General features: G+C 36.4%; 1 protein-coding gene across 1 annotated transcript; it reads left to right on the top strand.

The window, feature by feature from the left end:
* The first annotated feature begins 1,017 nt into the window (after window positions 1-1,017).
* LOC131075021 (subtilisin-like protease SBT2.5) lies at window positions 1,018-6,958 on the top strand. Its single transcript, XM_058011797.2, has 10 exons — window positions 1,018-1,691; window positions 2,769-2,913; window positions 3,075-3,469; window positions 3,933-4,028; window positions 4,163-4,235; window positions 4,358-4,643; window positions 4,815-5,140; window positions 5,286-5,553; window positions 5,752-6,033; window positions 6,166-6,958. Exons 1-10 carry the CDS (start codon window positions 1,501-1,503, stop codon window positions 6,573-6,575), a joined length of 2,472 nt encoding a protein of 823 aa, XP_057867780.2. The 5' UTR covers window positions 1,018-1,500; the 3' UTR covers window positions 6,576-6,958.
* Window positions 6,959-15,097: the final 8,139 nt, after the last annotated feature.

The following is a 15,097-nucleotide window of genomic DNA, read 5'->3' as shown; positions in this document are numbered from 1 at the left end:
TAAGTTTGAAACACACCAAACAAAAAATAAAAATGTTGATGCAATTAACACTAATGTGAATGTAAATTTTTTTTGCTAACAATCCATGATTAAAATGACCTAGGATGAGACACACAACTCAAAACTTTTGACACACAGAATGATGATAACAATCATATTCTTTAGAATTTAACCTAAGAAAACAAGAGTTTAAGCTTTCAAAACAAAAGAAATAAAATATAGATATAATAATTTTATAAAACATAATAATATGAACAATCTAATTCAAAGGAAAAAAAATTCTAAAAATTAACCAAGATTAATTTAAAGATAAGAGACACGAATGACTAAAGCATCTTGTTGGAGGCAAGAGGTCAGGAGGTCCAACCTCACCCATCCCCATGGAATCATAGAGCATGTCGTGCTAGCATCACTAATCTCGTCCTTGTAATGTGAGAAAGCGTGTTGTGCTAACATCACTAATCATGCAAAAAAAAAAATTAAAAAAAAATACCAAACATATCGTAGTGTCAAAAAAATAATAATTAACAAATCAACTTAATCAACATATTAAAAAATTAAATATTTAAAAAATCTAGAATGCATTGCATTTACAATCTCTACACAATAAAATACAAAGGAAAAAATAAAAGTACAAGCTATGCACTCCACTTTTTTCCCCCACATGGGCACTCCTGTAGTGATTCTTGTTTGATTTGCTTGATCTAATGTTTTTGTTATAATTCAGTTCACAATTATTATAGCTTACACCTTAATTCATGGTTCAAATCCCCAAGATAGGAGCTCTTCTAAAGTACCGATTCTAGAAAAGAAGAAAATAAAATATATATATTACCGTTAGCATAGAGGAATATAGTCGTTGGAAGTTGAATAGTATTGTCATCCCATCTTTCAACGGATACAAATATCCTCTTCTACTTTGCTCCATATTGTTTGAAACAATGTGAGCCGTTGATTAGGAAATAATTTGCAGGTGGCATAAAATACCTTGAATCTCCTGTGATTCTGCTCCACGTAACGAAGTGCAATTTGTCCCGTTGTCATTGAGTAAAGGCAAACAAGAAGCTCCATGGCCCAGTATCACATGCATATTGTTTTGTCTCCCTATTTTACCTCCCTCTGCTCAGTAGCCACTGTGGACTCCACCATTTTATACTGCCATGTGCCAAGCTTAGAAAACTCTCATCAGTTTTCTGTATTTTACAAAGAAAACATACATTTTCCAGTACAGTGTAGCCAATGGGTGTATAGGCATTTGCCCTACAAAGTTACAAGGCAGGGTCTAGTTGTAACCATATAACGATCAGAGAAGCTGAATTGTGAAGTGGGTACATTTCTGATCAGAGAGAAAGCAATTATTCAGCTGTACTCTTGTTGTCTGGTGCCTACGGTACAGTATCCTTGAAGAGTGTCCAAAGGACACAGATTTTAATAATGGCATCTGATGTTTTGGGTCACTGAACATTTGATTGTTTTCAAGAGGATTTTAAAGCAGCAATAATGGGGAAGTGGGTGAGCATGAGGATGGGATTGATGTTAGTAGGAATTGTTGCTGCTGTATTGCATCTGATTCCGGTCAAAGCTGAGGTGTATATTGTTACAGTTGAAGGAGATCCTGTGGTAGGCTACACAGGCTCCATTCCTGGGTTCGAGGCGACTGCTGTATCCGGTGGCAAGATTGATGCAACAAGGTGAGGTCTGGAACTTGAATTTTTTGCTATGGGCTTTTGTCATTTCCTTTTTTAAGATATTGGGTCGTTTTTATTTCATCTTTTAGATATTGGGTTTTTTTCTGAGAACACAGAAAATTGTTGGTTCTTAGCTAAAACTAGAATAGATATGCTATACTAGTAGAGCTGTGGAAAAACAAATTCTACTAGCACTCCATGAAGTCCAAAGTAGACTCGTTGCTTGTTATACTACGAATCATAAAATTGATTGGTAGAATCCTGTAAGTTAGTAGAAACAAGTAAAACAGGGGTTCTTGTGATATGGTTTTGAAGTGCTGTTTATTGGGCCTGTGTTGTCTGAATTGATCAAATAACAGGAAACATCTTAGGTGGGTACTGGCTACGTAAGTGATCAAAAAAGGGGTAGATAATGGTCTAAAACAAGTGTAGATATCAGAGAATAAATTAAGTTTGTACTGGGTTTTTGAGTGCTCAAAATGGGGACGTGGTCTGGATTAGGACCAGAGACATGCATGCTCACCTTTATAGCAAAATCAGAACCTTATATACTCTGCTTGTTTAAAATCAGTTGAGATCGGAGGAGTAACTACAAGCATTTGCAGATGCATTCTCAAGTTAGCTCTGCTTCCCTGGATATGGTTTTAAGTGCTGTTTATTGCACCTATGTTGTCTGGATTGATGAAATAGCAGGAAAATATCTTAAGTAGGTACTGGCTATGCGAGTGCTCAAAAAATGGGCAGAGAATGGTCTAAAGGAAGTTCAGATAGCAAAGAAACAGTTAAATTTGTACTGTGTTTTAAAGTTCTCAAAATAGGTATGTGGTTTGGATTAGGAGCAAAGACATGTTTTCTCGGCTATGTAGCAAAATCAGAACCTTGAATACTTTGCCTGTTTTAGATTAGTTGAGATCGGATGAGTAACTACAAGCATGTGCATATATATTCTCAAGTATCTCTGCTTCTGAATCCACGCTTTTGATGGAATTAGCAACGAGTATCCATTACACGTTGCTATTTCCCTAAATAGCATTATTAATATGCAAGGACTGAATCAAGCCTTTATCTTTTTGTGAACAGTGAAGCCGTCAAATCCTATTCCCAACACTTGGCGTTGCAGCATGATAAGCTTCTAGATGAACTCTTCAACACAGACAGCTACAAAAAACTCTACAGCTACCGACATATCATCAATGGCTTTGCTGTGCAAATGTCAGCGGATCAGGTACAGGGAACTTGCTTGTTTATTCGGGGTTGTCTCACTGGTTTAATATATTGTGTCCTGTGTCAAGAAAACTGGATAACTCATTTATTAACATTTTCTTTCTATACAATTGTCTTCTCACTTGTCAGAAAAATATTATGTTTTTGATGCTTTTTTTATAGGCAGAGAGATTAAGGAAATCGCCACGGGTAAAACATGTTCAGAAGGACTGGAAAGTTAAAAGATTGACAACCCATACCCCAGAGTTTCTGGGCCTTCCAACAACAGTGTGGCCAAGTGGAGGAGGCGAACAGAAAGCAGGAGAGGGGATTGTGATTGGTATAATTGATACAGGGATTTATCCTCAACATCCAAGCTTTGCAGTGCACAATTTGTCCCATTTTGGGCCTGTTCCTGGTTACACAGGAAAATGTGAGGTTGACCCCAGTACTAATAGGAATTTCTGTAATGGAAAGATTGTTGGGGCTCAGCATTTTGCATCTGCTGCAATTGCAGCAGGGTCATTCAACCCTTCGATTGATTTTGCTTCGCCTCTAGATGGGGATGGGCATGGAAGGTATGATAACACCAATCACATGATTATGCAAATGTTTGTGATATATCGAGTAGCTTGAAAGAACTGGTACTGTCTTATCAGTGCACAAGCATAGACATAATAAATGCTAGAGAGAAACCCTTGTGAACTTCTGAAACATGAATCTAATGTGAGAAGAGTCTCTCTAATGCAACCAGTGATAAGTAGTTTGAAAAAATAAATTCTCAATTTTGAGTTTTCTCTTCATTTGAGATGATATGTCCTATAATACTAGACAGTGTACATGCTTCAATTCTTTTGGATTTTCCAGAAAAGATACAATTTTTTAACTGTAGACCCTACTTTTGAAGTGTAATAAAATAGCCCATTTTAACTTCCTGTTTTTCTTTAAATATCAATCTTTTTTGACACCAAGTTTTCAAAATGTGGATCCCTGTTTGTAATTCTCTATAGCTCATATGGTTTGGTTGCTTCCAATAATCAGTCACACAGCCGCAACAGCAGCAGGGAATTATGGAATACGAGTGAGAATGCATGGTTATGAATTTGGAAAGGCAAGTGGAATGGCTCCTAGGGCACGGTAAGTCCTTGAGATCAAAATAACTAAATTTCCTTTAACTATCAAAACTGTGAGGTTTCCTCCATATAATATATACTGCAGTTGTCTTTTTAGATGGTCTAAATTTAATCTGATATTCTCCATGTCAATTTCAGTATTGCTGTCTACAAGGCCTTATACCGGCAATTTGGAGGTTTTGTTGCTGATGTGGTGGCAGCCATTGATCAGGTTTAATCATTTCCCTGTGCTAGTTGTTGATTTCAAATTAGCATGCAAAGAGAGTGGGAAAAGAAATGCTAGAAAATATATTCTTCAAAAGGAACTAAAGGAATTCCATACCTTCTTTGTAGGCTGTAGAAGACGGTGTTGATGTTTTGAACCTCTCTGTTGGACCAAACAGTCCTCCTGCATCTGGAAAGACTACATTCCTCAATCCTTTTGATGTTGCCCTTCTTTATGCTGTCAAAGCAGGAGTATTTGTAGTACAGGCAGCAGGAAATGGCGGTCCATTTCCCAAATCTATGGTGTCATTCAGCCCATGGATAACCTCTGTTGCGGCTGGTGTGGATGATCGAAGCTATGAAAATATGGTTTTTCTAGAAAATGGAAAAAGCATTCCAGGGATTGGTCTTGCGCGTAAGTTTTCCTCACCCAGAAATTTTGATCCTTTACTGCTCTAATAAAACAGTTTCAGATGCAGACACTTGAAATTTGATAGAATTCGTATAGAGTATTGATATGGCATTAGGTGGCATTCACCTAGCTTTTGCAACCAGTATTTAATGTCTCAATTTTTTCTCTTTACAGCTCCAACACGAAAAGACAAGTCATACACCCTAGTTGCAGCAAACGATGCCATGTTAAATACTTCTGATATAATGTTCAATCCATTTGACTGCCAAAGGCCTGAGGTTCTGAACAAGGCTCTTATTCAGGGCAACATTTTAGTCTGTGGGTACTCATACAATTTTGTATTCGGTGGTGCATGTGTGAGACGTGTGGCAGAAACAGCTAGGAGTTTAAGCGCAGCTGGTTTTATTCTAGTTGTGGAGACTGTTTCACCAGGAGCTAAATTTGATCCAGTTCCAGTTGCAGTTCCAGGAATTGTTATAACTGAAACAGACAAATCATCGGTATATCATTTAAAGCATTTGACAGCAGTTCGTAGAGAAGCTAAAATAGTTTAATATGATTACATGAAGATCGACTTATTCCTATCCCTCTTGATTGACCTACTTTATACATTTCTGACGGTTGCATTGTTGGTTGTTGCTAAAGGTTCTTATAGATTATTATAATAGATCGACAATAAGGGATGCGTCAGGTCAAGTCACAAGCTTTAGAGCGAAAGCTATGATAGGAAATGGGCTGACTCCTAAATTCCAAAGCGCAGCCCCTCAAGTGGCCGTTTATTCTTCGAGAGGACCAGATGTAATGGATTATAGTTATGAGGATACTGATGTTCTAAAGCCAGACATTCTGGCTCCAGGTTCTCTAATATGGGCCGCGTGGACTCCAAATGGGACTGATGAGGCTAATTATCAAGGTGTGCACTTTTCATGGGTTGCAGTCCAAAGTTCAGGACTTTAACCAAACAATGCTTTCAGTCACTAGCAGTAGTAGCTTATCTGGTCTTACTTTGTATTTTACACAATGTAGGACAAACTTTCATAGTAATACCTTTCTGAGGGGATTATCATCTTTTTTTGTAAAAGATTTAGAAGACGTCTCTTCTTTGGTGCAGGAGAAGGATTTGCAATGATATCAGGAACAAGCATGGCAGCACCTCACATAGCTGGCATTGCAGCTTTGATCAAGCAGAAGCATCCTGAATGGAGCCCAACTGCCATCAAGTCAGCATTACAAACAACATCTACAGTTGTAGACCACAAGGGAAATCCCATACAAGCACAACATCTTTCTGATGCAGGTGTTCCAGTACTTGTACCGGCCACACCATTCGATTATGGAAGTGGTGCAGTGAATCCTAAAGGAGCTCTTGATCCAGGGCTCATTTTTGATGCAGGCATGCACTCCTTCCTTTACACCAAAACTTCTGACACTCAGAAACTTTTGGGTTATTTCAAAATACTGAAGACTCATTTACACTATTGTTTTTTTCTTTTCATGCCTTCTAATTTGGCAAACTGATTTGCAGGATATGAAGATTATGTCAGCTTCCTCTGTTCTGTTACAGGCATTGATAAAGGCCAAGTTTCCAATATTACTGGTTCGGTATGTGGCCCAAAATCGGGGCACCCAACTGATCTTAACACACCATCCATAGCATTATCTAATCTTGTTGGATCTCAGATCATATTGAGAAAAGTCACTAATGTGGCGCAAAAAGAAACATACAAACTATCCAGCTCAATGCCACCAGACATTTCTTTGACTATAGAACCTTCAGTACTGATTATGGAAGTAGGTCAGACCAAATCATTTTCAGTCACACTATCTTCCAAACTTCCCACTGGAAGTTATAGCTTTGGTGAAATTCTATTCCAAGGAGACAAAGGTCACCTAGTGAGAATGCCTGTAGCAGTATTAGCGAAGTATCCTAATTAATGAGCCTTAAGCAGTGTATTTTAGGTTCATCAATTTATATTTTTGTAGGCTATATTATTCTTTGTAGTAATTTTAATAAGTTTAGAATTTTTACTAAAGTGGAAGAAGTGAGGAGCAACTCAGCTCCTCTCCTCTTTGAAAATAGGCATCAAGAATCTTTTTGGAGCTGGGAGAGAAAATATTTATTTACTATTTTCTGTGCTTCAGAAATATAGATGTAACTATGCAGTTACAGAATAATTGTCTGTGAACAATTGGTGTCTGTATTTTGATTGATTTATCTTGTGGGAGCACCATGGAGCACCACTGCCTTTTACGTACGTGTATACAAAAAAGGTTCTATTCTATAATAGGTATCCTAAGCAATGAATTTTTCCCACCAACGGATCTCAACATAAGCTTGCCTCTGTACATGCAATTTGACATTCAGAAAAGGTTAATGGATCTCAACATACGTTGTACAAGTTTCATGTTTTAGGTGGCTTTGTCTGCTAATTCATATAGTTTCATGTTTATGCCCATCAAGCAATTCAGATCATCAAATGTTTCTTGTAGTAGATTTCCGGATAAGATCGTGTGCAAGTTTTTAGATCAACGTTTTGGATCACACTCCTTGATCATCAAATGTTTCTTGTAGTAGATTTCCGGATAAGATCGTGTGCGAGTTTTTAGATCAACATTTTGGATCACACTCCTTGATCCATCATTCTTTCTTCTTGTGCTCTCATGCATCCCAATGATGGATCACGGAGTGTGATCCAAAACGTTGATCTAAAAACTTGCACACGATCTTATCCGGAAATCTACTACAAGAAATTCTATGACTTGTGGAAATCTTAAATCACTAATCATCAAATGTTATTAAGTCAATATCAATACACACTAAAATGGCTTTCAAGGAATCTGAGCTATGTCAGAGTGTTGCTGAATTTCAAACTAAAGCTGTTAAATCAACACCAATTACAGTAAAAATGGCTTTCAAGTAATCATGAGCTATGTCATAGAATTCGCCGAATTTCAAGCGTCAAGTTTTGATTTAATAAAAACCCAAATGAAACATTTCAGTTGGCCTTAAAAGGGAAAAGGGTTTAGTAGTAGTGTTTAAGCTTCTTGATTATTATTTTCATTGACAAGTAATGTGATTAAATTTGTTGACCATTTAAGATTGTTGATTATGCATTTTAATTTTGTATCATGCTAATCATAGAAGATGTTTATGTTTTATTTGATATCACTTTGGGGTGGATTATATTAATTCGACTATTATCATGTAGAATAGGTACACTTATTATTTGATACTATTATCATGTAGAATAGGTACACTTATTATTTGATTTAAGTGTGTAGGTACAAGGTTATTTCCTAGAAGTGGTTATATGTTGCAAATGGTCATATTGGGATTTAACTTCTTGGTCTCTATCCACTTGATTTTAGAGTGAGATGAGTCCTATAAGTTTTTCTGTGAATTCAAATTCAAATAGTACAATGTTAGCTCCTAGCAATGGTTACATGTTGTAGATGATCATATCGTCTTTGGATTTAATTTGTTAGTCTCTATCCCACTTGTTTTGAATGTGAATGAGTCTTATTTCCTAGCAGCGGTTATATGTTGCAAATGGTCATCTTATTAGGTACAAGGTTATTTCCTAGCAATCGGTCATCTTTGTATTTAACTTGTTGGTCTCTATCTCACTTGATTTGAGTGTGAGATAATTTCTATAAATCTTTGTGTGATTCCAAATCCGATTTGGTGGTGATTCTAAAGTCCACTTATTGTGCAAAGCCTCAAAATGTGTGTTTGAGTTCTATGTGTCTAGTTTGATATCCTAGTACTACATTGCACTTGAATATTTAATTCAAAAGGTGTGCTTTCTATCGTAATGTAGGGAAAATGGGTGTTCACGAGTTTAGCTACGTAAAGAAGGAACAAGATCTATTTCCACGAGCATTACAATTAATGTCCCCTACCATATTTGTTCTTATAATTACTGATATATCTCACAAAGGGAAATGTAATGTTTTTATCATATTTGAGTCTCCAAAAGATACTTTTTGCTAGCTTTTCTTGATTGTCAACATGGATAGGTCTTATCCCTTGAGGGATAGAAGGACAAGGTTTTTGTAAAAGAATTGATAAAGGAGGGGGAGGATTTTCATTATGGACTACTTTGTAATTTGTTGTGTAAGGACATGTTGAAGAGCCAAGGGGATGAATAGATAAGAAAGGAATATTCTTTGTAGGAAGATTCTTATTTCTATCACCACTATTCATATCCACTTTGTTAGGCGGGCGAGAAGTATGCTCATGATCTAAAGCTTCATCTCTACCCAATGTTTTGTTAGGAGATAGGTCATGAATAAAATGCATAACATCATCTTGCCTCAAAATATGTTGATGATTAAGATAAGCTCTAGGAGAATAAGGAGGATCTAGAAGGATATTGTTGTATAAATGTGCAAATATGTGTTTGAGTGATGTGTTGTCATTGTTGTCAACATATTCCTCTATGTATTCTAGTGTTGTAGTCAGATTAAGTAAGTCGGTTTGGCCAGTGTGTTGCAGATGAGTTGTTGCGTATTAAAGAGTTTTGAGATAAGTATCTCTAGTTGATTCAACTTAAGTTTTAGTGGTCTGCATGAAGATTTGATCGAGTTATGAGATCTAGTACTACGATTGGTTTTTCAGCTGTTTGGTGTTGATCAGTGTTTTGGATTTTGCTATGCATTGCAATATCTTGGTTTGTAGATTTGGCAGAGTGATCGAGACATTTTTGTTGGCGTAGCGACTATATCCATGATGAGATCCCTCTCCACCACAAGTACGTGCTTTTGGTGTGATGGCAAAATCTACATGGTATTAGAGTGCAGGTCATCAGTTCGAGTCCCTCAAGCCCTAGACCCTTCATCTGTGTAAGCTTGGCTTATCGACGTGGTATGAAGTGGGTACGAATCCTACATGGTACATGGTTGTATCCATCTCTATCGTGTGGGGGGGTGTTGGCGTAGCGATTATATCCACGATGGGATCCCTCTCCACCACAAGTACATGCTTTTGGTGTGATGGCAAAATCTACAATTTTGGTGTGTCCTTAATTCAAATGGTTCATGATTTGGAGGTCCGCAAGTGAATCTTTTAGTTTGTCAGTTAGTTCAGTTAGTGTTCTTGAAGTTTAGTATAATGATGATGGATTCTAGTAAGTAGTGTTGGTGCGGATGATGTTGTGATAATTTATGATTCTTGTGGATATTTCTAGATCGTGTCTTATTCGTGTTGGTGGTCTGCATTGATCATTGTGCATGTTATTGATGATTTTCTTTGATCTAGCAGTGTTCTTCATGTTCTTGGCCGACATGTTGATTATAGCGTGTTGCAAGTGTTCGAGGCATAATTCTTGGAGGTTTTTCATGTTCGGGGTAGTGATTTAGGTTCATACTATGTCTTAGCCGACATTGTTTTGGTATGCATATAATATTATAGCATGTATCCTTATATCTTTGTAATTTGTGATGTGTGTTGAGCCGACCTTGAAATATAGGTTGATGATATGTATGAAGTAATGCAATATCATATTGCGGATGTATCTGTGAATGTGTGGATAATGCTTTGGTCTTTTGGAAGCAGAGAAGAAGTGTGAAGAAGTGTGAAGAAGTATGAAAGAGTATATGTGCCTAACCGGAACTGTAATCAGGCATTAGGAGATGCTATTTTCTCAGTTCATGATCTTCCAGATGTAATCTGAATGTTTTTGTAAGACGGCGAGTCTTCCTTGGGTTGTAGACCTTTGTTGTTTTTGAGCAGTGAGCTCTAGGTAGTGTGCCTGAATGCATGTGCATTCCCCATTGTAATATTTCATATACTTCTAACAGGGTATATCATATTGTGGGTAGGTTGCCACCATAGTTTTTCCCTTGATTGGATTTTGCATGTCAAAAATCTTGGTGTTGTGTGTTATTGATGTGGTGTTAGTTTATGCTTTCATTGTTATTTATCAAATCTGAAATTGTGTCTAAGTATAGTTTTTGAGAAAATTGATTCCCCCCCCCCCTCAGTTTTCTGCCTTGTTGCTAACAATTGGTATCAGAGCTAGATCCTCCGAAAGAAGCTTGACTACTTGAGGTGATCTGGGATAGAAACCTATGCTTACAAGAAGGATAGTCCAAGATTTGATGGAACAAACTACTTTATTTGGAAAAACCGGATGGAGTGTTACTTGAGATGCATCGGTGAAGATTACTGGAAGATTACTAAGAATGTGTATAAACTCTGAATGAGATAAAGGAAGCTAAATACAATATTAGGGTGAAGGAAGCATTGTTGAGTTGAGTGCCTTGACTAATTCTGAGATGACTAATGTTATGGATTTGTAGACTGCTCATGAAATATGGAAGAAGCTAGAGACTTTGTATGAAGGTGACAACCATGTGAAAGTTGCTAAGTTGCAAAGCCTAAAGGGAAAGTATGAGATGCTAAGAATGGGCGAATATGAGAATATTACCTCCTTTATGGAGAAAGTGAACGAGCTTGTGTTGAATATCATATGTGTTGGTGGAGTGTTGGAAGAATCAAATATTGTTGCTAAAGTGTTGAGATCCTTGCCTCTTGCTTACAAACGTAAAGTTGTTGCTATTGAGGAGACCCAAATTGTGACTAATGTGACTAGAGACATGCTGATTGGCAAGCTTGCTACCTTTGAGTTGAGCAAATTTGGTGAATCTCTTCCTAAGTCAGAATCTGCATTCAAAGATACTATTTCCAGGAAGCAAAAATATGATCCGATAGAGTTCTACAAGGGTGTCCAAATATGAGAAAGAGATGAGAGAACTTGAAGAAGAAGAAAAAGAACTTGAGGAGCTTGAAGCCCTTATTGCCAGGAGATTGCCTAAAGGAGCCAATAAGTATGAAGGAAAGCTACCTCTTAAATACTTTTCATGTAATAAGATAGGATATTTTGCTTCAAGGTGTCCAGAAAGAGTTCCTAAGAAGCCATTAAAGTCATTCAAGCCTAAATATCAAAAGAAATGCTATTGTGTTGCTAATGAAGGTGTGACAGATCATGAATATGATAAGGGAAATTTAGGAGATGAATGGTGTTTATTGCTATCAAGGCAGATGATTCGGTGCCTACTGATCTACTAGCTGCAATACTGAGGAGAAAGATTTGGCTGCTAAAGTTGAAGAGAAATGTGAATGGGTTATTGATAGTGGTTGCTCTCATCATATGGCAGGTGATAAGAGTAAGTTTGTGAGTATGGAAAAGTATGATGGTGGTGTAGTAAGATTTCGTGATGACAAAGCTGGTATAATCTGTGGTAGAGGTTCCATTTCTTTTGATGGTAAGCACAATACTGATGATGTCTTGTATGTAGAAGGTTTATAACATAATATTTTGAGTGATGGATAGATGGTTGACAAGGGATATGATTTACAATTCAAGAATGGCAAGTGTAAAATCTTAAGTGGTTCTAGAATTGAGATTGCATTAGGGACAAAGATTAAAGGTAATATCTTTCACTTGAATGTTGGTGGTAAAATTTGTTTGATTGCTCAGATTGATGAAAGTTGGTTATGGCATAGAAGGATGTGTCATGTGAATTTTGATTGCATGGTTAAGGTAAGTTCTACTCAAGTAGTGAGAGATCTTTCTAAGTTGGTAAAGCCTATTAATCTGGTATGTAAAGAATGTCAATTAGGGAAGCAGATAAGAGTTACTTTAAAAAGAAAACAATATTGTTCTAATGGATTATTGGATCTTGTGCATATTGATTTGCATGGTCCTTCTAGAGTGAGAAGCTTGTAGGAAGACATGCATTTCATGTTGCTGATTGATAACTATTCAAGGATGATGTGGGTTATTTTCTTAAGGGAGAAATATGAAGCATTGGAGAAGTTCAAAATTTTCAAAGCTGTGGTTGAGACTAAGACTGGACTGAAGATAAAGTGTCTAAGATCCGATAGAGGTGGTAAATTCACTTCTGGTGAATTCAATGCATTTTGTGAAGAGCATGGAGTGAAGAGACAATTATCTGCACCTAGAACTCCTTAGCAAAATGGTGTTGTGGAGAGGAAGAACAAGACAATTCAAGAAGCTGCCAGAACCATGATGATTGGAGGAAATGTTCTGCATATATATTGGAGAGACGTTGTGAGTACTATTGTATATACTCTTAACCAGGTGCATATTAAAAGTGATACCAATAAGATTCCTTCTGAGTTATGGTTTGGTCATGTTCCTATAGTTAGATATTTAAAAAATTTGGAAGTAAATGCTATATCAAAATAGATGAAGATTTACGAAAGTTTGAATTTAGATGTGATGAAGGAATCTTTCTTGGTTATTCTACTAAGAGCAAGGCCTGTTGATGTTATAATAAGAGATTGAGAAAGATAGTTGAGAGTGCTAATGTGAAAGTTGATGAAAGAAATGTGAGACAGATCAGATCTTGTGGATATAATTCAGATGATCAGGATGTTAGTTTAGATAAAGGAAAGCAAGTGCAGACCTAGAATCAATATCAGATTGTTCCAAAAAAACTTGAGAATGAAGGAGAAGGTACAAGTGCTAGTGTAGAAGTAAGAGCTCAAGAGTCTAGAAATCAAGAAAATCCTAAGACTCCTAGGTATGTAGGATTGAATCATTCAAAGAATCAGATCATAGGTGATAAGAATAAAGGCATGATGACTAGAAGAAGAATTGTTGAAGAGTATTGCTTGATTTCTAAAATTAAACCTAAAGATGTTGATGAAGCATGCAAAGATGAAAATTGGGTTAAAGCAATGGAAGAAGAATTGAACCAGATTGAAAAGAATAATACATGAATTCTTGTTCTCAAACCTAAAAAATAAAAATGTAATTGGAAATAAATGGGTCTTTCAGAACAAATTGAATGAGGAAGGTGAAGTGGTTAGGAACAAAGCTAGACTTGTTTGTAAGGGATATTCTCAGATGGAAGGAATTAAATTTGAGGGGACTTTTGCTCTGGTGACAAGAATTGAAGATGTTAGATTATTTCTTGCTTATGCTGCTTACAAAGATTTCAAACTTTATCAAATGGATGTCAAGTCAACCTTTCTTAATGGTGAGTTGGAAGAAGTTTATATTGAGCAACCAGATGGATTCAGTTGACATTTCAAGAAGATATGGTTTGCAAATTGAAGAAAACATTGTATAGACTGAAGCAAGCCCCAAGAGCTTGGCATGCCAAATTGGATAAGTATTTGTTGAAGCTTGGATTCAATAAAGAAACTACTGATAGTAATTTGTATTTCGGGATTGATCATGATAACATTTTGATTGTTGAAGTATTTATTGATGATATTATTTTTGGTGGAGATGATAGTTTGTGCCAAAATTTTGTTGATGAAATGCATAATGAGTTTGAAATGTCTATGATTAGTGAGATGAAATTCTTTTTGGGATTTCAAATTACTCGGTTAGATAAATGTATTTTCATATCTCAATCCAAGTATGTGAAATAATTGTTGAATAAGTTTGGTTTGGATGACTCAAAGCCAGTTGGTACTCCTATGGTGACCGGATGTAAGTTGACAAAGGATTATGAATCCCCTAAAGCAAATCATACTAGATACAGATCTATGATTGGTGGATTGCTATATTTGACTCAGACTAGACCAAATACCCTCAAATTTCATCATCCTTAGTAAGTTATAAGTAATTTTTATTTAACTAACAAAGTGGTTTTGCAGAATGTGGTTCATAACATTGTATTGTAAGTATTGATATGATGGGGGCTTTATTTGACACTTTTGGGAATATCCTTTTTCACCATTTACTTTCTATACTTTTAGCTTGCATATGCATGTAGTGTCATATGACCGCTAAAGTGGGGGATAAATGTAGCATTGCAAACTGTACACATTTGCTAGGGTGTCCAATTCCACACTTTTTAAGCACTCATTTAGTGTTTCTCATTCTAGTATGCACTATAAGACTTCATTATGCATATATTTAATGATTAATTCAAAGATATGAGTCATCTCCTAATTCAAATCTCAATAAAATATTACATGGCCCCTTAAGCATAGGTGTGCTCTATAATTATTTCATCTATTAATTTCTTTTTACCTACCTAGGCTCTATCTTAACATGTGTGGCCTTCTATATCTTACCCCAACATCATAACCCAATTTACATTTAATCCTAGCTTCTCCTCAACATTCTGGGCTTGGGTTTAGATTTAGGCCCACATTGAAGGGAGCAAGTTGATCAGGTTAGCCCACTCCTAGGAGCAAGTCGATTAGGTTGATCCGCTCTTGGATGTCTTGGCTCAAATTTAAACCACTTAACGGTCATATTCGTTAAGCGGGAAATATTTTCCCAGTGTCAGCCTGCTCTGAATTTTAGACCCTAAAATGCTTGGTGAGGTATAAAGGAAAGTTATCTCATCTCATTTTAGAGGGGAAACAATTGTTAAATATTATCTCTACAATTTGAATACATCCTATGAGTTGAAGATTTGCAAATCAAAGGAAAATCAATAAACATCAAGACTTCAATCCATTT

Source organism: Cryptomeria japonica, chromosome 2, assembly GCF_030272615.1.
Source record: "Cryptomeria japonica chromosome 2, Sugi_1.0, whole genome shotgun sequence".
Lineage (NCBI taxonomy): Eukaryota > Viridiplantae > Streptophyta > Pinopsida > Cupressales > Cupressaceae > Cryptomeria > Cryptomeria japonica.
This window is presented reverse-complemented; position numbering and strand designations above follow the sequence as displayed.

Bases quoted from the DNA above. Each gene is read 5' to 3' on its own strand.
- LOC131075021 (XM_058011797.2), top strand. From the start codon at position 1,501: ATGGGGAAGTGGGTGAGCATGAGGATGGGATTGATGTTAGTAGGAATT. The intron at 3,470-3,932 runs GTATGATAACAC...TCCAATAATCAG, and splicing joins GATGGGGATGGGCATGGAAG to TCACACAGCCGCAACAGCAG. The intron at 5,141-5,285 runs GTATATCATTTA...TTGTTGCTAAAG, and splicing joins CTGAAACAGACAAATCATCG to GTTCTTATAGATTATTATAA.